Source organism: Bombus affinis, chromosome 2, assembly GCF_024516045.1.
Source record: "Bombus affinis isolate iyBomAffi1 chromosome 2, iyBomAffi1.2, whole genome shotgun sequence".
Lineage (NCBI taxonomy): Eukaryota > Metazoa > Arthropoda > Insecta > Hymenoptera > Apidae > Bombus > Bombus affinis.
The window spans coordinates 6,328,561-6,352,829 of record NC_066345.1 but is presented as its reverse complement, the minus strand read 5'-3'; the positions used below and the strand labels follow the sequence as shown (position 1 = coordinate 6,352,829).

General features: G+C 29.1%; 5 protein-coding genes across 10 annotated transcripts; 2 read left to right on the top strand and 3 right to left on the bottom strand.

Annotated features, from left to right (window-relative positions):
- Nucleotides 1-1,566: 1,566 nt before the first annotated feature.
- LOC126928723 (uncharacterized) lies at nucleotides 1,567-4,731 on the bottom strand. Its single transcript, XM_050744423.1, has 6 exons — nucleotides 4,427-4,731; nucleotides 3,933-4,013; nucleotides 2,951-3,069; nucleotides 2,736-2,859; nucleotides 2,348-2,622; nucleotides 1,567-1,850 (listed from the first exon to the last, which is right to left on the bottom strand). The coding sequence occupies exons 1-6, from the start codon at nucleotides 4,489-4,491 to the stop codon at nucleotides 1,741-1,743; spliced, it is 774 nt and encodes a 257-aa protein (XP_050600380.1). The 5' UTR covers nucleotides 4,492-4,731; the 3' UTR covers nucleotides 1,567-1,740.
- Nucleotides 4,732-5,696: 965 nt separating this feature from the next.
- On the top strand, nucleotides 5,697-7,002 carry LOC126928724 (protein SYS1 homolog). Of its 2 annotated transcripts, none has more exons than XM_050744424.1 (2): nucleotides 5,697-5,901; nucleotides 6,337-7,002. In XM_050744424.1, exon 2 carries the CDS (start codon nucleotides 6,421-6,423, stop codon nucleotides 6,901-6,903), a length of 483 nt encoding a protein of 160 aa, XP_050600381.1. In that variant the 5' UTR covers nucleotides 5,697-5,901; nucleotides 6,337-6,420; the 3' UTR covers nucleotides 6,904-7,002. The 2 variants fall into 2 exon arrangements, with proteins under 2 accessions (XP_050600381.1, XP_050600382.1); XM_050744425.1 differs by having other exon boundaries at nucleotides 5,697-6,011.
- Nucleotides 6,988-7,737, bottom strand: LOC126928725 (NADH dehydrogenase [ubiquinone] iron-sulfur protein 6, mitochondrial). Its single transcript, XM_050744426.1, has 3 exons — nucleotides 7,487-7,737; nucleotides 7,217-7,393; nucleotides 6,988-7,141 (listed from the first exon to the last, which is right to left on the bottom strand). The coding sequence occupies exons 1-3, from the start codon at nucleotides 7,619-7,621 to the stop codon at nucleotides 7,079-7,081; spliced, it is 375 nt and encodes a 124-aa protein (XP_050600383.1). The 5' UTR covers nucleotides 7,622-7,737; the 3' UTR covers nucleotides 6,988-7,078.
- Nucleotides 7,738-8,398: 661 nt separating this feature from the next.
- LOC126928726 (60S acidic ribosomal protein P1) lies at nucleotides 8,399-10,726 on the bottom strand. Its single transcript, XM_050744427.1, has 4 exons — nucleotides 10,507-10,726; nucleotides 9,806-9,950; nucleotides 8,681-8,785; nucleotides 8,399-8,493 (listed from the first exon to the last, which is right to left on the bottom strand). Exons 1-4 carry the CDS (start codon nucleotides 10,576-10,578, stop codon nucleotides 8,480-8,482), a joined length of 336 nt encoding a protein of 111 aa, XP_050600384.1. The 5' UTR covers nucleotides 10,579-10,726; the 3' UTR covers nucleotides 8,399-8,479.
- A 482-nt stretch (nucleotides 10,727-11,208) lies between these two features.
- LOC126928707 (PHD finger protein 20) lies at nucleotides 11,209-24,042 on the top strand. Of its 5 annotated transcripts, XM_050744367.1 has the most exons (16): nucleotides 11,599-11,747; nucleotides 13,859-13,995; nucleotides 14,608-15,118; nucleotides 15,215-15,349; nucleotides 15,499-15,525; nucleotides 16,280-16,380; nucleotides 16,502-16,587; nucleotides 17,102-17,504; nucleotides 17,617-18,021; nucleotides 18,271-18,999; nucleotides 21,782-21,910; nucleotides 22,060-22,140; nucleotides 22,369-22,792; nucleotides 22,868-23,268; nucleotides 23,375-23,593; nucleotides 23,659-24,042. In XM_050744367.1, exons 2-16 carry the CDS (start codon nucleotides 13,974-13,976, stop codon nucleotides 23,778-23,780), a joined length of 3,795 nt encoding a protein of 1,264 aa, XP_050600324.1. In that variant the 5' UTR covers nucleotides 11,599-11,747; nucleotides 13,859-13,973; the 3' UTR covers nucleotides 23,781-24,042. The 5 variants fall into 5 exon arrangements, with proteins under 5 accessions (XP_050600321.1, XP_050600322.1, XP_050600323.1 ...); XM_050744364.1 differs by lacking the exon at nucleotides 13,859-13,995 and having other exon boundaries at nucleotides 11,209-11,747; XM_050744365.1 differs by lacking the exons at nucleotides 13,859-13,995; nucleotides 15,499-15,525 and having other exon boundaries at nucleotides 11,209-11,747.
- The last annotated feature ends 227 nt before the right edge of the window (nucleotides 24,043-24,269 follow it).

Below are 24,269 nucleotides of genomic sequence, written 5' to 3'. Positions count from 1 at the left end.
GAGCATAAACATGGCAAGTGAAACCGTCGGGGTAGGATTGTGGATGAAATACCTAGGTCTTGTCATCGACAGCCAGTGGATGTTCGAGCCGCACTTCGACTCCCTGATTCCGAAGGTGTCGGCGGCTGCCAATGCCTTGTGCGGCCCGCTGCCGAACATAGGCAGGGCGGGGGACGTGGTGCGCCGACTATATGAGGGCGTCGTTCGGTTCCGAGTGATGTACGGGGACCCGGTATAGGCGGACGATATGATGGCGAGTCGTCGCAGCATCCTGCTCCTCAGGAGGCTGCACAAAGTAGCCGCCATCAGAATCGTCAGGGGATACCGAACGGTGTCCCACGCGTCGACGACTGTTTTGGTCGCGTCTCCCCCGTTGGAGCTTCGGGCACTGGTGCTCAAGAGGAGATACACCCACATGAGAGTATGGGACCCGGGAGAGGACTCAACCGAGCAGGCGGCCCCAAATGACCTAGGAACCGCCGAGGAGGACGCGTGGGACCAGCGTGGCGATCCCAGCTGATCAACGAAGGAGGCGAACATCACGGCGCGGATGCGGTCCTCCCAAACTGGGAGACATGGAGAAGCCACCGCGGCCTCCCGCTTACCTACAGGATGACCCAGGTATTCACGGGATACGGCGTGTTCGGCGAGTACCTGATGAAAATCGGACGAGAGACGACGGACATCTGTCAACACTGCGGGGAGGGCAGGGACACGGCGCAGCACACGCTGGAGTTTTGTCCGGCGTGGGAAATGTCCCGTTACACCCTGCGGCACGTTATAGACGAAAGACTGATCCCCTCGGCGATCGTAGAAGCGATGCTGAGAGGGTCACAGGAATATGAGGCTGTTCGTCTCTTCTGCGAGCGAGTTATGCTCGCAAAGGAGCAAGCAGAAAGGGAGAGAAAGAAAAACTCTCACCCTCGTAGGATAACGCGATGGAGGGGGATGGCGGTCAGGCGGCCTAGAGCCGCTTCATGACCGTCCCAATGGACCGCGACTAGAAAGGGGGATAGCGCTAGGGACCAGTCAGGGAATTGTTAGGACTGACTCGAACAAGAGAACGCGGGAAGGGGGTACAACGGAAGATAATTCATAAGAGGTTCCTGGAGCACTCCTGTCATACGCGTAGGATGGTCATCGTGGAGTTTTAGTCCGTAAGAGTCTGACACTACTCTGCTGTTACTGATTATTAGCAGCAGCGGAGCGAGGATCATGAGGATTTCTCCATGGGCAAAAAAAAAAAAAAAAGGCTCGGCATCCATGGGCGCGGGGTTGAAATACGCCCAATCCGTCTAAGGTAATATAATTGTCTTTCAGGACAGAGAATTGAAGGTGTTGTTAAGAGACGCCGTCAATGCTATCTTAACCTACGCATCATCGGTAAGTGGATGAACAAGATTCTCCGACTTATCCGACGGATGTTTAATTGTACCTAATTAATAAATCAAAGCTTACCATAGGTATATAGTCATATATTATACCACATACGCACAATATCGTTCGCTATTCATTTCACGTTTCACGAATATGAAGGTTTTTTATTTTTATTGAAATGATCTACTCTTCTACACAAATACATATATTTATAAAACTACTTTATATATTATATTGAAGTAAATTTATTACATATTACATACATCTCAAATTTAAATTGCTTGACAACAATGTATTATTTATCATTCCATTAATCATTTATACATTCTTACTATAGATAACTATTATTTAAATACTACTTGATTATAATTTCGGATTGGGTTTAAACAATTTTTCCCAGAAAAAGGAATTGAAAAGAATATTAGAAAAACTATCTGTTTCATTCGGTAACTTCCTTTTTTCCAATAAATCACCTGAAATTCATATTGCATTCATATAATAATAAATATTCAAACACAAAAGTCAATTAACACTGTTTATAAGGAAAATACTATATAATTATATGTAGAATGATTTTAATTAATATAATGATCCTAAATATTTTTGTTGTTTCTAATAATATCTAAAATAAAACGCAGATGGATGGCAGCATGTAAAAAAGAACATTTCTTCATAAAAAAAACATGAATAACTACAAGAAATATTCGAGATATATTAAAAAATAATGACACAATTTAAACAATATAGATTTATTATACAATTTTTAAAAGAGACTATATGTACCATTATAAAATATAATTTAAACAATTTAATATTACTTTTACCATCTCTTTCTATAAACATTTTTTCATTATATTAAAAACAGCAGAAATATTTAGACTTACTATAATAATTGCTGATGATTATATATAAATGTAAATAATGTAAACAATTATATATTTAGTATCAACATTTTATATAAATTACTTACAGTTACTTATATCAGAAATATCTTCTATTTTGGTTTCCACTCCATTTTTGTCTATTTTTGTAATAATAGTATGAATTTTGTCACCAATTTGGTGTGATATAATAGTTTCCTCATTTCCTTCATGATCTTTAATAACTTGTTTTTGTTCTATTGTTCCATCAGGTTTACGAACATATTCTTTTCTGATAGATCTTCCAATTATGGAAGGTCGTGGTAGTTTAAGTTGTGGCTTGTCAGACTCACCCCAAACATTGGAAAAATTATCTATAGTAAGTCTGTTAAAAATACAACATTTTTTCAAACAATTATAAATTATATCTATCAATTATATCTAATTATTTTATAAAGTGATTAAATTAACTGCATTTCATTAAATTTAAATACTAACTTTCCATCTAAATCTGTATCTAATTTTAATTCCATCTGATCATTATTTGGTTTCAACATGTTATCACGTAAAGATTTTCTCTGTGAGGGGATAAATGAAAATACGTTTGTATTTGCATCATTACCTAAACAAATTTAAAAAATATTTGTATATATGTAAATGTAAATCTAAGTTTAATTACATGTAAGTTAAATACAATAATTATATGTACATACCTTCATTATTAAATCCATAAATAAAATTCATCATTATATTCTCTATCTGAGACTCAAAATATCTTGTTATTTCTAATGGATCACTGAAGATGTTAAAGTGACCGATTCCCTCGAAAGATCTATTATATATTATATTATACGAGATTTTATGGTAAAATTAATCATTTAAAAGAGTATAAAGTAAATAAAAAATACATTGTGGGCAGTAAATGCTAATATCAATAAATATGTAAATGCTGATTATAATCATAATATCAAGTGCTGAGACATGTTCCATTTTTTAATTAGTAGGAAGAAAAATATTTAGTCAATTAGGTTGCTGAACTGCAATTCATACATGAATTTTTTATTTGCCAAACAAGTGTTTTCCCAATTGAACTATCCAAGTCATTTGTGTATATTCTCTCACAAACTTTTAAAACTTAATATGGGTGCTGCCTACAATATAGATATCATGGAAAGCAAATTGACATGTATTAACGTATATGTTAGAATAAATTTTTGTTATAAATAAACTAAAGCTACAGTTTTGGGTTAAGTTCTGTACAATAACACTTATATATTATAACATTTCATCAATGTTGTAACGAAGCAAGAGTATATTGATATTAGCATGCATCTGATAATTTACAGATATGAGCTATGTCCTTATCACCAATCACATATTTTTAATTTGTTAATTATATGATTAAAAAATTAAGAAAATGTTTTAAACAGTATTCAATAAGATAGTTTATACATAGAAGCTTTAAATTCTAACAATTATGTAAATTTAAATCTTGAAAATCCAAAATTCTTCACTATTTTTTTACTACACATTTTGCAGCACACCTTAAATTTAGTCATGGTGCAAGTTACTATTTGTTTAACATCTTGTTTCATTCTTAGCTAATCTTTAAAGCATCAATTTGCTTTCCACAGTAAATTTATATAAATAATATGCAGTTTTATACTTTGACATAAGATATAAAATAAAAATTACCTGCTATCATCATAAATATCAATTTGAGACATTGAGTTTTGAAAATTATCTCCCCCATAATTATTTTGATAATCGTCAAATCTGAAATATTTAGTAATGCAAATTTAATTAAAATAAGGGTGGAACTGTAAAAAAGACCCTCATTTATATTATCGAAGATAAGCGGTTGGAGGCAACCAATACTGACGCATATGCTGCCACAGACACACAACTTAGGCAGAATTTGCCTTGTGGTACCTATAGTTTTTCGCGAATATCTTGGAAACTAAGTTAACCCATTCTTTAAATGTATAGGAAAGAGTTATTCAAAATGTTGTGTTTTACAATAGATTTAAAAATCGTTGAAATCGGTGGGTAGCTAGCTTTTCTACAGTTTCACAAAAATGAGAAAGAGGATTATAATTGATTACATCGTAGAAAATGAATGAAAATAGATTATCGAAATACAGATAGTCCATAATATAGATATAAATAATGTTTATTTAAATATTTACCCATTATCAAATTTTTCTGATCTTCGCCTACCAAATATATTGCGAATGAAATCCCACAATTCCATTTCTTACTTTTTTAATTCATTCACTGATTCAAAACAAACTTACATCATATTGCAATATGTAATGTGATAATATAAACAGATCGCGACGTCACGACTAGTTGTGAAAAATCAACATGGAGGACAAAAAAGTTCTCGTCTTGCGCATGAGTGACATGCTATAAATGTCTCAGTCAGAGAAGAGACAATTTATTCATCTCTGTCTGTCTCGCAAGAACGCAAACTTTGTGATCTTCCATACTGATTTTTCACGATTAGACACGATTCAATTTTGGGACGGTTTTCCCTAGCGAGTGTCGGGACCTATTTACATATATGATCGTAGTATATGCATATATTCTCGAATTAAAATATATAATCAGATTGTACATAAGTATGCTGCATTTAGACACATACAGCTATATTCATCATATTGTATTTTTATTTCATCCACGTTTCATTCATCCGTGACCATCCCTGTATTATGTCTGTAAATATACAATAAATAGATTGGCATTTACAATATAAGAAATATCGCATACATTTAGGTATCATCTAAGACAAAAATTTAAGTCAGATATAATCATATAAGTACATGTTTATTAACATTCGTAGGGTAATATAATAATATTTAAACTTGTGTTTATCATTATTATAATGACCATAGACGACTTTATCATTAAAATTATATACTTAAGAATATAGATCATATATTAGTTTTGTCCTTGAAAATATTTTATTTATACGATTTAAAAACGGGATATATGAATAGAATGCATGTCGAGTGGCGGTATTTGTTGTCGAGTGCCGCCAAAGATATACGTAAACCACACATGTAAATTCAACTTTTGTAGTTATTCATATAGAACGAAATTAAATTTATTATTTGACAAATTAATGTAATTTAAATATAGACGATTTCTATATTTGTAAAGATATTAATGATAACAATAATTTTAATAACAATTCCCTAATAATAGAATAATATAATATCATGTAATCAAAATTTTATATAGTAAATATAGTGCAAATTTAAACATTTTAAATTAAATAAAAATTAAAGAATTCTAAATTTGATTGAGTACATATTTATTTTACCTTTACAATGAACACAATATAAATAAATATAAATGCTTTTGAATGATAGATTTAAAATTACCGCCAAATATCTGTCCATCCCTATTTATATATTAAGTACATATATGTATACTAGATTCATTATAAGAAAATCTCATGAAATGACAGAATTTGAAAAAGATAATCATTTTGATGTGAAGCAAGTTTACTAATTACAGTTATTAAAATACAGTGTCACAATTTTTATGTTATACCAATACATAAGATCCAGTGGAATTAGATCTTTTGAATCTGTCATATTGTCTGATTGAGTTGTATATATAAATAAATAAATAAATAAGTATATTATGTATACACGTATGTATCAGGGAAAAGCATCATTTTTATGTAGTAGATAACCATTTGTATTAATTTAAACGTCTGAATTGTCATAATTGTACCACAAATATTTTATTATATAAATTTATGTGAGTGATATTTTATTATATAAATTTATATCAAACATAAATAATACATTGTATAATCATATAATGAATCAATATAATTGTATATGTTTGTGGAATAATCGAAGTAAACCCTTTTGCTTTAAATTAAATTATATTACAAGGTATTAAACAAATTTAATGAACCATCGTAAATTAAACAAAGCTGGTTTCTTATGTGATTTAAAAATTATATAATGATTTTTATTCCTTTATATCTTTTTTATAATTTATAATATAAATCATAAATTTACTGATAACTATAATATATGTTCTTACTATAAATTAAAAATTCTACTTTTTGTTTTAGATCAAAAGAAACTTTAATATGATAAAGTATAAAAGATACAGCGTAGGATTGCCTTAGACAAAATTAATATCTCAAAGATAAATAATGAATAATATTTCTGGACAATTCCGTAAAACAATGTGGGATCCGTTCCTTATAATATCTCAAATAATTGCAGTCCAGACTGTGATGTACTTCTGCCTTGGATTATGGATTTGGATTGTTGCATCATACATAGGATCCACAAAGTCATTAGATTATGTTTTCCATTATAAACAAATACACGTTAGAGATTTTGCTGGACAGTTTATAATAATTATTTTTATCTTAAATGCATTAATTGGAGCAATCGCACTATGGTGGTTAGTACAGAGGACAAAACAGTGTATGGATTTTGCCTGTACAGCACACTTAATACATTTATTATGCTGTTGGATATACAATGCAAGTTTTCCATCAACTTTTAGTTGGTGGTGTTTAAACATTATATCTTTAAGCATAATGTGTGTTTGTGGTGAATTCCTTTGCATGAAAACTGAATTACAAGCAATACCATTAAGCATGAGCAGTCAGAAAACAGCCTTGTAAAAATTTGCTACCAAAGTGAAATTGATGTTTAGTAAACAATATCATTTTATACTAAAAAGTTTAAAACAGATAAATAAAAGACTATTTGTTTTTTATATATATATTTCTAACATTAAATATACATTAAAGTACACATATAATATATAATTTGACTACATGTATTTATCCTATTTGTTTAATGATGTTCTTTATAAAAGCGTAAACCACAATATCCACAAGTATGATTACCAGGTTTATCCTAAAATAGAATTATATATTGTAAATAAAATTAAAGAATGTATCTACTTACATTGTAAATACATATAATTTATACCAAATTAATGTAAACTTTTGGATGTCCCAAAGGTCCACCTCCCCCATCACATGCTATAATTTTATCTTTCACTGGAGTAGCAGGAACTTCCGCTATTAATTTAATGGCCCAATTATCATTAACCTCCTTTGGTCTATTTATAAATCGTACATTACGATAATCATCCTCATCATATATCTATTACAAAATAAACGATATTTATTAAAATAAATATTATATATCGCGGAAAGTTGTAACGATATAAATATATTTTTATCAATATTATTTTACCTGGCCAGTATGGGTAACCTTTTTCGCAGATTTTGTAGTTACATCATGTACATTTTTTGTTATTAGTCCTATAATATTAGGTTTACATCTTTTGTTGGAAGCTTCTAAAAATTTTACGATTTTCAAATTCGCCATATTTTTTAAAATGTTTTTACACTTTTTTCATTGGGGTATCACAGCATGTTCATCGTACAGGTTTTTAACCAAGAATACATATACATATATATATATTCGTTTCAAAGTAGAGCTACGCTACGACGTCCATCCACAATATCTGTTTAATTAACATTCATGTGACTGGGCTTTTAGTGTGCAACAATTTTTTCTGAAGTGACTAATAGAAGAAGAAATAATTACCTTGTCTTTCTTAAATAAAACGTGATATTAATTTCTAATACTTGGATAACTCATTCATTTTAACATTAATTTTTAAATAAATTAAATATGGAAAATCAATATATTTCATAGAATAAATTTCAAACAATACCAATGTCTTCTTTAGATATTTTATTTAAAAAACTCCAACATAGGATTCTATATATACTTTATTATTATATACTTATTCTATATATACATAATTTTCAGACAATTAAAAACAACCATTTTACATAAAAAATTAATTATTTATAAAGTTCAAATTCTCTGATAGCAAAGGAAGATGTGCATTGAATAGTTCATAATATAAAACTTTGTTTACATTATCAAAATGTACAAAAATTAATAGTAAATGGTACAAACAAAATGTGATTCTCATAAAAATAGAAAAATCTCTAAGATGTGGGATAAAAAAATTATAATATATAATTTAAACATTTTATAATCATTAAAAGAAATATATAAAATATAATCGTGAGTAGGATGAAAATAAATGAAGGGGATCTTTCAGTGAATGAAGTGTATATCACTGGATGATTTAATTTCAAAATATTTTATTTATTGTACAATATAACTGTACAAATTAGGTAATGGACCAATACATTGCGATCCTTAAATTTAGTCAAATAATCCTGTAAAAAAAAGATGTTTATTAAAACAAGCTCTGTTCCCTATAATATACTGTGTTTAAAAAATAATATTCTCATTTTTTTCATGTCATCATATATAATATCAGTAGCTAATACATAATAATAATCATTGAGTATTAATATTTAACTGGAATATTGATATTATATTAGTTATAAATACATTACGTACCAAAGCCCATATCATCGTCAGATTCTTGTTCTTCAGGTTCTTCTTTCTTTTTTTCTTCCTTAGGTGCACTTTCTGTACTAGCAGGTGCAGCAGCTGCTGCGGGTGCTTTAAAAGATAATAAGAAAATCTCATTGTTTGAAAATACAATTTCATAGTTATGAAAGAAAATGTTTATCTATAGTGTTGTCGTATAGAAATATCAATCACATTTCTAAATATGATTCACAGTTTTCTAATACTATTTCTTTTTCCTCTTTTGCTGACCGCTCTACATAAATTTATGTAGTATGGTGGATGTAGAGGATTTGTACTTCTGAGAATGATACCAATATATACATATGTAAGTTAATAACATTTTTAACTAAAATACAAATAGCACACGTTTATGCAAGAATATCTAGGCTCACATTCAGTGTTTTATGTTTTTCAATAGAGATTAATTGAAGTTAAGGTGCATTTCATACATATATTCTATTTCATATATTAAGATTTGATTTTTTAATCTTTTCAATTTTTTGTTAATGCATTTACTTGGACATTAAAGTAATTTTTAAATCAATTCTACATATTATATCTCAACTAACTTTTAATGTAGCATTTGTACAATCCAATCAAATTTATCTACTAAAGTAATCATTATGTGTATCTGTTCACAGTCAGTGATCCAACTTGTTAAATGAAATCAATATGGTATCAAAATAAGCTATCAAATGCATATTTTTATAGATATAACTTTCTATTCCATGATTTCCTAAATTTGAGTGATATTTTTAGATTACTAGTTAAATATTATTAAAATGTAACAAAATAGATCAAAAACTTGGAAAGGACTAAAATAACGAGGTTTAATTCACGTTTCTTCCATTACCAATATATGTGTAATATTGTATGCAACATATGCAGTACTTAGTATATATAAAATAATAAAATTAATTAAGTATGCCATATTTTATATTCTGTATAAGGTAGAAATAACTATTATATGTTGAATTATTATAATTAAAATATACCATACTCAGTATAATATATGGAAAGACAATTATAATATATGGAAAAATTTGTTTAAATGTATTATATATTTTGAGTTAGAATATAATGTATTATTAAAAATCCTATTTTTACAACCTGCTGGTGCACTTCCAACTCCTGATCCAATCTTTGTTATCAGTTCTTTTATATTAACTCCTTCTAAAGCCTTGGCAAAAAGTCCAGGCCAATAAGATTCCACATCAACAGCGGCAGCTTTTAAAATTGTTTGAATCTTTTCCCCCTGAGCAATAAACAAAGATTTTAAATATTGGTATTAAATATACTTTGTTCTTCTATATTTATTATACTTTTGTATTTTGGTACTATAAATAATAAAACAAAATTGTCGAATTGCATTGTTGATGCTTCTGCAGTTTTGGGAAATTTAAACTTCTAAAAATCTAGAAAATGCATATAACATGTAAAAATATATAAAATATCCAACAAATATATTATAGTATTATATTATAGTATTTAGTACATATGATAGAAAATGTTATGTTAATACAAGAGCAACATAGATACATGTAATAATTTAGAAAGCAATCAGAATTGTATTACACGTGCACATTTGTAACCAATGATTGTACTACCTGCTTAAAGCCTCAAACAGTGATAAATAATAGCAATAATACATAAAATATCCAAAGTGGAGCACTTATTATAATATTTAATAGATTAAACAAATTTATATTTTGAATCTATTTCTTTAATCATGTTTATAAAAATATAAAATTGCATAAAGATTCATAATTTATTCATGATATTAAGAAATCACATGTATGACTGGTACTTACAGTTACAGCAACATCGTCATCAACAAGTATTAATGTTGAATAAATGCAAGCAAGTTCAGCTTTGGAATTCATGTTTATTGCTTCTATAATATATAGTTAAACTGGATGGGATGATAAAACGGTGCAAGTCGCTGATTTAGCCTTAGCTCAATAAAAGAGAACAAGCACCCGGCTTCCACTTAATCCAGCTAAAAGGAAAGAGAGATACGTTGAAAGGAAATCACGTGATTTATCTTTGGGCAGCATTTTCAATACAACTAAAGAGCGGAAATGATGTAATTCTATTGGTTAATCTGGTGATATAATACAAAGTATATTTCAATGCATTTAAGATATATTTGAGATGTATTTTTTTATTTATCTTATACATCTTATATTACTATTTTTTTATTTTTCATTATATCATTATTATTTTTCATATTATTATAATATAAAATTTTCATAGAAATATGATGGAGGAGGTATGAACATACTTATTTAAAACAACCTTTTTATCTAGTATTAATATTCCAATGTTTTTGATAACGATAAAACTTATTTGAAATTTCTTAGAGACAGGATATTTTATTTTAAATAAATATAAGAGTTTAAACTTTTAATCGATTAATATTATTTCACATTAATGCGGATATTCATGTAAATAGAAGAGGGCGCCACATATTGGTAAGTTTGTTTAACAAGTAATGCATATATACTCGATGTTCTTCGAAAAGTGCAGATCGATTAGTGGATCATATACGCAATTGAGCTAGTTCAGTGTTTTTGTGAACGTAAGTTGAAATATTTTCAGTTAGAAGGGTGCGTGTCAAAGTGGTTGGTACACGACTGGTTCTCTCACGTTTAAATTTTACTTTTACGGATATTCTGGGCAATGTTCTTTTGTGTTACGTTGCTATGTAGTACATAAATGAAGCGACGACGTGTAGCGTCGCATGTTAAAAGGATATCGCTTGTGAGAACAATGAGAATGGCGCGCAAATGTTGCGTGCGTAGCTGTGAGGCCGATGTGCAAGATGCGCGTGCTAAAGGGTTACCGCTTCATAAATTTCCAAAAGATATTAATTTAAGGAACAGATGGTTGACTAGTGGTGGATTCGAAGCGAGCTTTAAACCTTCACCAGGTCAGGTTGTTTGTCATAGACACTTCAAACGAGCCGACTACGAAGCTGCTAAAGGACATAAATTGCTTCTACGTAAGGGCAGCGTTCCGTCGGTTTTTGCAGACTATGACAATCATCCAGGTGCGTATCAATTGTTATTTACTATACTAGGATCTTAATATTATCTTCTTGTGAAATACTACCAAATAAAAGAATTGTATATCTAAAAGCTTTAACTTACACGTGTTCAAGTTATTATTTTTCTTTCTCTTAATGTCTTTTTTTTAGTCAGTTTCATTCTGTTATTCTTCTTTCATTCTTTCATTCTTTTTTCATACATTATTAAATACATTTAATTTATTCCTAAATTTCTTTCTTTATTCAATATGTTCTTTATTCAATATATAAATAAATAAATAAAATAAATAAATAAATAAATTTATATATTGTAAAAATAATAAATGCATAAAATAGAAGGAAATATTTTTATTTGTTATTACAATATTCAGTTATTATCTATTGAAATGATGTAGTATGAGTGTATGTAATTTAATTTACAATCAATACATTCAATATTTACTGAGTCATATGTAGAATGTAATAGACAGATTACATACTAGCTTATACATATTTTCACGTAGAGGACAATTTATGTTAAAAATTTGATATGAATATTTGAGTTATTCATATTATTTAAATGTTAGAAGTAATTCAATTGGACATTACAATTAATTTAATGCAATATACTAGACAATGTTGAGTTACAACAGAGGATTTTATTAGAACAAACGAAGAGGTAAAGAACGGCTATGAACAAAGAATGCAATTTATTTATAGGATATGCCTATTACTTTTTTGAATATGTGATTAAAACATATCTTTAAGTAAAGAATGTGCAAGATACATATTTCTTACAATTATGAGATACATTTTTATATTGAAATAAAGACAATGTTAGAAATTTTTAATTTTTATAGAGTATAATCGTAACCAGATTAATCTCACTGCAAATTTTCATTAAACATTATAACAAGTATTATACTTTCAATATTTTCCATTATTTTTATTAAATTTTCTATAAATGCATGAAAATTCACAGTCTAATAATAAGAAACAGAATGTACTGTGCAGACGAGAAGATAAATAAGCAAAGGAATGCAGATCTATTTGGTTATTTCTGATAGACCCAATAGAGTCATAAAGATAAATATTATTGGACAAAGGTGTCACATATACAAATAAGCCAATAAGACAATAAAACAAATCATGACAGACGGTAATAGAGATCAGTATTGCTCTTGATCCTATGCTATCGCTTGTAATCTTCTCACCTACCTGTAATACAAAACTTTAGACATGAATGAGCAATCAGTACACTAATACACTAAACAGAGAAAAGAAACTTCAATTTACAATGCAGTAAATAGAGAAAACAAGCTTCAATGTACAATAGCAATAAATCTGAAATTGATTATTCACAAAACACATTATTGAACATAAGGATTATTCAACCAAATATTAAATCTTTATACAAAAAATAATTATTCAATTTTATAATTTAAATTTGTAAAATGTCCAAATATTTTTGTGAAAATTCTTTTTTACCGTTTCTTCTCATGTTTAAATAATTGTATAAAAACAACAGCTTTTTATTGTTTATGTCTATATACTGTATTATAATATAATTTAGTACATTATGTTTTCATATTTTGTTCAATACATTATGATTCTTTGAACAAAGAAAGATTTAATAAATGTAAACCTAAAGTTTTCTTTTTATAAGCATATTTATAGCCTATCTGTATAGTTGTTTGTAATTTCTAAATCTATGTGAAAATTTGTCATTTTAGAGAACATTATATTGGTTTAAAGGTCATGAAAACCTTTGTTTTATTCACAAGTAATAATATAATTAATAAGTTTTGTGTTGTATTGTGGTATTGTTTACTATATATAATAAAGAGCATAATTGAACTAATGATCATATCTTATAAATATTATCTTCTATTAATATAAATCACTATCAATAGAAAAATTACACAGGAATAAAATATCTTTGAACATTTTAATAAAAATGATAAAAATTAAAATGGTGATTCTTTCATTATAATTGAAGAACTACTGTTATTACTGTTATTAATAGTTATAATTAACTCAAGTAAAAATAACAGAAACTATAAAGTATAATTATTTTGTACGTTATGCTTGATAAAATTATTTGTTTTTTACATAACTATGTATCAATCTATTAGGTTTTTGAAAAATATTCTTCAAGGCAATCAGCTATTCAACATTGGTTGGGCTACCTGTAGTAGAAGGATGAATGAAAGCTTTAATGAATGAAGATACAAAACATTGAGTGCAAGTATGGTTACCGAACTTTTAAAATGTACGTTTATGTGCATTACATGAAAGTATATTTGATAGAATTTAATCAAATTATTGCATTTCATATGAAATTCATAAAAAAGAATAGATAGATTTATCGAAAATATATCTCATGGTTATTGAATATATATATTTAATTAAAAAAGACATTAAGATTTTCAATATGATTGTAATTTTAGATACATGTATTATCACAATATGAAATTAATGAAGCGTTTAACAATTTTCTGTTTTTAAGTAAATGACTGAAAGCTTTGATGTGATTTCTATTGAAAAAATATATTGTTATTAGTTCAGTTATGCTCCTTACACAGTATATCATTAGTTTTTAATATTAATACTGTTATCTATTATTCTGTATATTTTGTTTCATATTTATATATTTTTGTAATAGTAAATTATTAAAGATAGTTTTTAATAGTAATATCATACAATTTTATAAATAAATATATGTAATAAGAAGTAATATTTTAGTGTCATTTAAATATTTTATTTATAAAAGATGTTTATTAATGTATATCATCTAAGAATATTTTAAAATTATTGTAGGATAGAGTATCGTTTTTAAAAAATATCTCAAAACTTTAAACTTATATATTGATTCTTTTTACAGATCCTGTAATTATGTCTGTAAAATCATCAACTTCTTATGCACAGGAAGATTTAGATCTTATTAATTCTGAAATTCTGAACTTAGAACAATCTACCTCTTCACTGAATTCTGGTCTCAGAACATTAAAGTCTAATAATTGTGGAGAAACATGTTCTTCTCGACCAGAACCATCAGTTAATTCCTTCAATTTACTAGATTCAACAGAATTACTTGATAATGGATGTAAGAACGTGAAAGAAGAAAATGTATATACTGTGAAACAAGAGATAAATAAAAATTCAGAAATGGAAGTGAATACTATGGCAGTACAATTAGGCATTGTTGAATCTGATATAGCAATAAAACATATACAAAAAGATTTGGCCATTAAAGAGGAACTGAAAACTATGGAAGTGGGAGATGAAAAAACATTTGATAAACCAGAAGAATTAAAACCAAAAATTTTTAATCGAGGTGGACTAAAATTTTTTCCTGGAGCCAAATTGGAAGCGAAAGATTTCAATGAAAAATGGTAAATATTTGTAGAACAGTTAATGACAATTAGATAATTATATTTATTGTAATAAATATTGATGAAAGATTTTATTTATTTGATGTTATATTGTAGGTATTCAGCGAAAGTAGTTGAAACTGATTGGGATGAACGAGAAGTATTGATACGTTTTGACAAATGGAGTTCAAGGTTTGATGAATGGATACCTATGGATAGTTCAAGATTACGTGTATTGCAAACACAATCAAAGTAAGTAAAGATATTCCAATGAATCTACCACAAAATTATTTGAATTAATAGATACGGAAAATAAAAAAATGTTTATGTGAATAATTTTTGCCTTGATTTATTATATAAAGTATATTCTGCATTACTTATAGACCTATTCTTTTTTAAAGCGAACAAACCTGGAATCTACCATCTCAGTAAGTGGATATTGTATAATTATTAGCTAGGTGAAAAGAATTTGTATAATCTATAGTATTTTTTATACAGTAATGAGAAATGTTATTAAATTATTTTATTTTTTACGTTACCAATAATAAATTTTCTCCATTCTTCTCTTATCTTTTCATCTAAATCTATAATTTTAATAATTTTAAACTATAGGTATTCTACATCATCCTATTACCTAAAAAAATGGAAAAGAAATTTTTGTGATTTAATAAAACGGACTTATTATTTTTATTTTTCTAAAATATGTGTGCACAGGTGTATATATACATATTTTACACACTTCAAACTCCTTATTTTATATTTAGATATTATTTCATAAGTCATATTCATAGAAGCTGGAATATTTAAAACAGATTCTTTTTCAGAATACATTTTAACATTATATAAACTGTCGTTCACAATAACTTTTAAGAATTATAATTACAATGCATTAGTGTTTTTTCTTTTCTCTTTTTTCCCCCTCTCTCTTTTTCTTTCTCAAATGAATGTAGAAAAAAAAAAAAAAAAAAAAGAAAAAAAATGTTTTAACAGTCATACAGACTTAAAAATATAAAGTAATCTATATTTACATTTGATCCTTATTTATTTTTTGCACAGTGTTTAAATATTGTAAAACAAAGTTACTGTTTGTATAAGAAATTAATCTATCATTTGAATTTATTTGTCATAATAATTAACCATATTTTTTCCAAATATGGTAATAAATAAATTTGAATCTCTTAGGGAAACAAAAATGAAAGACTTTTCAATGGGGGAAAGGATACTTGCTACGTGGGCTGATGGTAGAAAATATCCAGCTAAAGTAAATGCCGTCTTAGGAAACGGTAAGTGATCTAACCTTAACTACGTATGAGAATTACGTATATTGTTAGTTTGACGTTTCGTGATAGGACATCCTTCTAATTCGAGAAGTGGTACTTCTTTAATTTAAGATTATTTTTACAGATAGATATGATGTACTGTTTGATGATGGATATACAAAGACAATTAAATCGTCAAAAATGACAAAAATCGCTACAACAGTCACAAAGGTACAGTGTTTGTAGTAAGGTTATGTCATATTATCGTTAATGTAAAATTCAATCAGCTATAATTACTTATTTTCTTGTTATTATTAGTAACAGAATGTACAGTAAATTGAGTTTTGAATTTGCTTTATTCATCCAAACATTGAAAAACAGTGATAATTGTTGGAAATATATTTTTATAATCATGTACCACTTTCTTAAAGTCAATGAGAAAAGTATAAAATAATTTTATAAATATGTTATATATGAGATCAACAGTTATTACATAAATAATATACAACTTTATTATCATAAATTAAAAATTTCATATGACATGAATTGTTTCCTTTTTTCCTTTGAACTAAATTTCACAATTAAACAATTTATATTATTATAGAATAAAATTAACATCAAAGTAAATAATTTATTTTCTATCCTTTGTTTCCTTGAAAATTGTTTTAAAACTTGTAAAATGTGTGAATTCAATAATAGTAAAGAAGATGAAAAAAGTAAAATTTCATTGTATTGTTTGTAACAGCAACCTAGTCAAACTGAAGAATATATAGGAAGCAAGCAAGAAAGAAGAGATAAGAAAAGAAAGCATACAGTGATGGAGTTATTTCATACACATTATAGAAAACGTTCAAAAAATGAAACAGATAAATTAATAAAAAAGGAAGGAATTATAGTTAATGAAAATGTAGAATGCTTTTCGGAAAATAAAATTGATTTAGATGGAACTTTATTTGGGCCTTGCTATGATCCAGGCACAGATTTATTACGTGGGTTTGATACCAATGTATCTAAAATGAAAGCTTATCCTAAAAAAAGTAAAAAGGAAGTATCTAAGAGTGAAATGGATCAAGTAGAAGATGTGGGTCCTGAATGGATTGATGGAGAACCTCAGGGAACTGAATCTTATATAGTGGATGGAAATGATGGTATGTCAAAAGAAATGGAAATTTACACTCACTATTCTTATTCTACATTATCATCATTTATATATATATGAGTAAAAATGAAGTGAACGTGCAATATGTTTGTTTCCTAAAGGGCCGCGTCGATCAATAATAGTTGCAGACAGGAGATTACCACCTGGATGGCAAAAACATTTTACTCAAAGAAAAGCTGGTACGTCAGCTGGAAAATGGGATGTATTATTTCTACATAAATCAAGTGGAAAAAAATTTAGATCAAAAAATGATATTAGGGCATTTATGGAAAATCAGGGGCAATTCGACTTTGATCCAGAAAAATTTGATTTTTGCATTCATCGAAAAAAGAAAAATCAAAGTCAAAAAGCAAAACAAGATATCATTGTGGATACTCCAAAAAAGATTAAGACTTTATTGCCTAAAACAAAGGCAACGCCAATAACTGAGAATTCTTTACCTGTTCCTCCAAGTACACCAGTTACAACATTATTATCTACATCAAGTACATCTATTAAAGATGGTGGTAAGATTCCATTTCTTTGTTTCATTTTTATATTTTTCATATTTTATTGAGTTTACTTTTTTATGCTTGCCTATATTAGGAGTAATTTATTGTAAGTATTAGTAGATAATATTGTTTATATATATTACGTATTATTAATTAACCAAATTGGACTAAATATATTTTTATAAATAAGTGCGTAAATAAGTAGTATATAAAGTTTGTTTAATGTGTTGTTAGAAAAATAATTCTTTATTTATTTGTTGACAGCTGTTTTTATTGGTGGACTTCGAGTAGAAATGGAGGACAGTGCTTATAAATGTCCGAAACAAGGATGTAGTAAAACATTTAGGAAGGAAAATCTTCTACAAATGCATATAAAACATTATCATCCAGAATATTCAAAATTTTTGGGATCTACACCAAATGTTGCAGATTTAGCTTATGCAAGAACAATTGGGGAATCTGTTGAAGATATTATTCCAAAAAAGTCAAATAATTTGTTAGAAAAGTGCAATAAATTTGGAAAGAGAAAATTTATTCAAGATAAATCATTGTATGTTTCATCATCTTCTGTAACAAGCACTCTTCAACCTATATCGCCAACAGCAATTGTATCAACAACAGTAGAAACAGAGGATGAAGTAGACCAAATGGAAAAGTCCAATGATGTGCAAACAGATGATATTAAAATGGATAGAATGTCTCCAAGTTCTAGTCATAGTTTAGATATGGATGATGAAATTGAACAAAAACAAGAAGATGCATGTGCAATGTCACCAGGAACACTATTTGATATGAAAATTAGGGAAGAAAAAACACAAAGTGGCATTAAGACACTTCTTCCAGTAAGACCAGCCATGTCTTCAGAAGCACAGCGAATTGATAGATCAAAGTCTTTAGATGAAGCTATTCATATCGACAAAATAAAAGGTCAAAGGAAACGACAATTATCAGAATATAGTTCTGATGCATTAAACAGAAGTAAAAAGCGACATGGTAATAACTTAATTATTATAATTTAATCATTTTAATAAAATTTTTTTTTTATTTACTTTTTATTTTACTATCAATTTTTGCATTGAGAATTTTAAGTAATTTTCTCTGACGTGGCGTAGTGACATGGCTAATTATTTATAATAAGTTAATACTTATTATAGATAAGTATAATTTATAATAATTATTATAAATAAGTAAATATTATTTAATCTAAATATCTAGTTAAATCTTGTGCTTAGGTCTAACGGGTAGTGTTTTTTTGGCCTGCGGATCTGGTCCGACGTGTTAAGTAATTTAGTAATTGGGAGTTTTGATGTTTGATGACTCTTGCTATATCTATTGCTATATTTTGATATTTCTTCTTTAACTGTGGGTATCTTGAGGTTGCGATGTATTGCTTCGTTGGTGACATACCAGAGCGCATTTATTAGGGATCTTAGGGTTTTCGATTGGAAGCGTTGAAGTATTTCAATGTTGGAATTATTCGCTGTTCCCCATAATTGGATTCCGCAGGCCCAGACAGGTTTTATTACGGTCTTATAGAGCGTAATTTTGTTCTGCGTGCTTAGGTTGGAGCGACGGCCAATGAGCCAATAAAACTTTTTAAGTTTGTCCTTGAGTTGCTTCGATTTGTCTGTGATGTGTTGTTTCTATGTTAATCTCCTGTCCAGAGTCATTCCCAGGTATCTGACTGTGTCCTTGTTGGGAATTGTTGTATTGTTAATGGTGACCTGAGGGCAGGTTTGTTTTCGCAGCGTGAATGTTACATGGGTGGACTTGTTTTCGTTAACTTTGAAGCCCCATTTATGAAATCACTTTTCCATAGAATCGAGACTTCGCTGGAAAGTGGATGAAGCAATTATGGGGTCTGCGTGGGAAGCTAATAGCGCTGTGTCGTCGACAAATGTGACTATAGTTATTTCTGTTGATATTGGTAAATCGACAATGTAGATGGAGAACAGCAGGGCTAGGACACTACCTTGGGGTATGTCAACTTCTATTGGAAATGTTGTGTGATAGTGGTGTCTAGTTATTTAACCATGAATTGTCTTTTGTTTGGGTAGCACTTTAGGATGGAGTAGTTGGTGTGTGGTAGGATTTTCTTTAGTTTGAACAAAAGTCCTTCATGCCATACTTTGTCGAATTCCTGTTGAATGTCTAGAATATCACAGAGCAATATTTTTTCTTTTCTAAGTTTTGATTGATATTATGTGTTATACGATGAGTTTGCTCTGTTGTAGAATGTTGCTTCCGAAAACCAAATTGATGATCTGGCAGTGTTTTCAAATTCTCTAAGAGTGGAAGGAATCGATTCGTTAGCATCTTCTCGAATAGTTTTGACAAAGTAGGTAGAAGACTAATTGGGCGATAGGAACTATTTTTGTATATTGGTTTTCCGGGTTTAGGGATGAGAGTAATCAGTGATATTTTCCAGGCCTTGGGATAGTATTCAAGGCGAAGAATTACGTTAAAAATTGATGTGATGAGTGCAATCCCTTTCATGGGAATGTGGCGGCACTCGACAAACCAAATACCACCACTCGACACTAACTAGTGTCGGACGACGGCAGCACAGTGGTTAGCGCCTTAGGTTACAAACGTTCGGAACCCGGGTTCGAATCCCAGTGACCAGAGTCCGATTTTTCTTCTACGCAACTAAATTAGGAGGAAAATCTGCAGTACCCCAGCAGCGACATCTACAACCAGCAACAACAACTATCACGGACATATACCACCTCAAGAAGTTCCTTGATTGCTTTATTGCATATTAGGTCATGCCCCGGTGTTTTCCTAGGATTTAGGCGACGGATTAATTCTATAATTTCTACAGAAGTGTTGTAGGGTTCAATAGGAGGAGACATTTGGCAATTTTGGAGGAATGGGGTTTAAATACGTTATATAGATGTTTAGCAAACAAGTTGGCTTTTTCTATAGAGCTACGCACCCATCCACCTTGCGAACGGCGAATTGGTGGAATTATTTGAGGGGGACGCGTGAGTTTCTTGGAAGCTTTCCATAATGAATAGTTGGAGTCGGCAGTGGGGGACAAATTGACGAGATATTTTTGAAAACAGTCATTTTTGTATTTTTTAATGATTTTGGTTAACTTCCTAGTTGCGTTGTTTAGTTTGCGTTTGTCATCCGGTGTTCTATGGGTCTGCCATACTCTTCTTAGTCTACGTTTTTCTGCGATTTTTTTTAATATGTAATGGGGATATTCATGGTTGCTGATAGGTGTCTTAGTAGGTTTGGAGGAGCGAATAGCGTTTATTATGCTCGTGTTTAAGTATTCCGTGGCTGTTTCGATATCCTCATTTGTTTTTAGTGAAATTAAGGCTGAAGTTGAATGATTAAAGACTTCTCTAAAGAGCTGCCAGTTGATGAGTTGGTTATGAATAAAGCCATTAGGTGGATTCTCGATTATTGTTGAACTGACTGTTGCTATAACGGGGGAATGGTCAGAAGAGAGTTCTGCCGAGGAGTTGATTTGGACATATCTTGGCGAGATATTTTTAGTTATGAAGAAGTCAAGTAGATCAGGTATTTTGTTAGTGTCAGTGGGCCAGTATGTGGGTTCATATGTGGTGAGGTAGTTGAGATTGTTGGTGATTATGCTATTCAAGAGATTTTTTCCTCTTACTGTGACAAGTCTGGTGTCCCATTGGGTATGTTTGGCATTATAGTCTCCTCCAGCTATGAATCTATTGCCCAGAGCGTCAAGGAAGTTATCAATTCCAATAAATTAAAAATATAAAATGTTATTTTTTAATGGGCATTCTAGAATTTCCGGACGAGTATGGTGATTTAGATGATAGTACTATGGATATAGAAGGAGCAGGACCGACTACACCCACGTATAGATATAGTCGCAGAAAATCAGATTCAAGAAGTGATGAAAATAGCCAAAGTAGTAAGTTGCTTTTTACTTTGATATGCAATTTTCAATACGAATAATTTTATATTGAATCCTAATTAATTTTTAATTTTGCTATTAATATTGATTTATTTCCATGTAATAAAAATGGTATTTTACTGTTTTATTATTTTATTTTTCTTTAGGTCAACTAAACGATTCGCGTGTTGAAAAAGATGATCCCTTGAAAGGGAATGTTAGTAAAAAAGATACTAATGATGGGGAAGGTATATTGTTTATTTTTTCAATGTTTTTCTTTATTTTATGTGAAATTTATATTGATCTTAGGTTTGAGTTATAAAATGTTTCGATGTATAGAGTACTTTTATTTCTCGTATTCTGATATTTATTTCATAGTTTCTTTTAGTTTAAGCATATATTTATGCATGAATTGTATCTTTAACCATAAAGGATAATTATTTTTTTATGGTGACTTAGCAATTGTACTCTTGTAGAGAATGAAGGAGTTATGATGATGATCAATGGTGAAATGGTGAAAGTTGAGCAGCTTCGTAGAGAAGAAATAATAAATTGCACTTGTGGATTTATGGAAGAAGATGGTTTAATGATTCAATGCGACCTTTGTTTATGTTGGCAACATGGTCACTGCAATGCAATAGAAAAGGAAAAGGATGTACCTGAGAAATATGTTTGTTTTATTTGTCGGAATCCATATCGGCAACGATTATCCAAAAAATATTTTCACGATCAAGATTGGATAAAAGAGGGAAAGCTACCAACATTATCTAGCAGAACAAAAAATCAGCATCGAGTTAACCAAAGAACAGCTATGTTAAAACGTTCTTATGATCTAGTTGCTGCTCTTTTACACATTCAGCAAGTTTTACATAGTTTAAGAGTAAAAATCAATGTAGCTCAGTAAGTATCAATTATAACTATAATTGAATTGGAAAATATAGAAAATGATTATTAATAATAAAATTTGTGTGATAGAAAGAAAGATCATCCAAAGCTATATCTCTGGGCCAAAAATTGGGAAAAAGTTGAGGTACCAAAACCAAATGTTACAACAGTACCAATCATGGAGATTATGAAAGTAGGAAAAGAGTGTACAGATATTCCAAGTGAAGGTTTTCATCGAACTGAAGTAAAAACAGAAACAAAGTTCAGTTTAAGAGATGATCATGATGAAAAGTCGATAGCCTCAGATTCAGAACTAATGAAGATATTAGAAGAAGATAATATAACTCCAGATGAATCTAAAATTAACGGCAAAAAGGAAGATATTATACATCAAACTAAAAGTCATATTCTTCTTGATGCACTTACGAAAAATGATACTTCAGAAGGAAAATATACAAACTCATTACCTTCAGAGGTGAAAACAGATACAGGTAAAAAAAGAAAACAAATAAAACAGAGATAAATAAAAATACATCTTTATTTATAACAAAAAAGTAATATTTATTTTTTATATGGATTTATTAACCAATCAATCAGATATATACGAGAATAACGTATCTCCGACAACTATATCAGCGAATCACTTGCATGAAGAATTAAATGAACATGAAATGTCAGCACCGTTGCAACCTTTCATACCACAACCAGAAGCGCCAATTGACCCAGGAGAATGTCGAATGCGATTATTAGAACACATAGAACATTTTCAACATCATATAGATGCAAAATTAACATTTATCGAGGCAGAAGTTTGTGGTTGGTAAATTTTGTCAAAGTATTTTATAGATTGGAAAGAAAGCCAAATACAAATCTTTTTTTAGCTTTAGAAGCTATGGATCCTGAAGATACATCTACCTTGGATGTTCAGCCCCGAACTAAACAAACGGTTCAAATGCTTGTTCGAGATTTAAACACCGTGCGAAAATTAGCTGCTTTGTGTTGAATATAAGTAATATTTTTAAAAAATATTTATAAATAAAATTTCTAAAAATATAGTCTGTATGTGTAAAAATTGTAATATGAATCTAAAATCTTATTTTTTATAATGTTGAAGAATTATTATGAATATAATTTTAAACAATTTAGTTGATACTTAATTGAGGCTTACAATTAGGAATACCATACAGCTGTATTTTATATTGTAAATATACACTGTTTTATGTGTAATTGTAATTAAATTGATTAAAAAATTATTTGTATGTAAATACATTGCTGTTATTTACAGTCCTGCTGTTACAGTCCTGTATTTTTTAAAAATAAGTGTAATTATAACATAGATTACTTATAATGGAAGTGTTACAAAAAGAATATACATAAAAGTAGATAATAATAAACACATTTTATAACATGTATTTATTATTCCAAACATATATAGTGTTATTTAAAAATATATTGGGTTTTAATGAAAATTGTATTAAAGAAAGAATGTTAA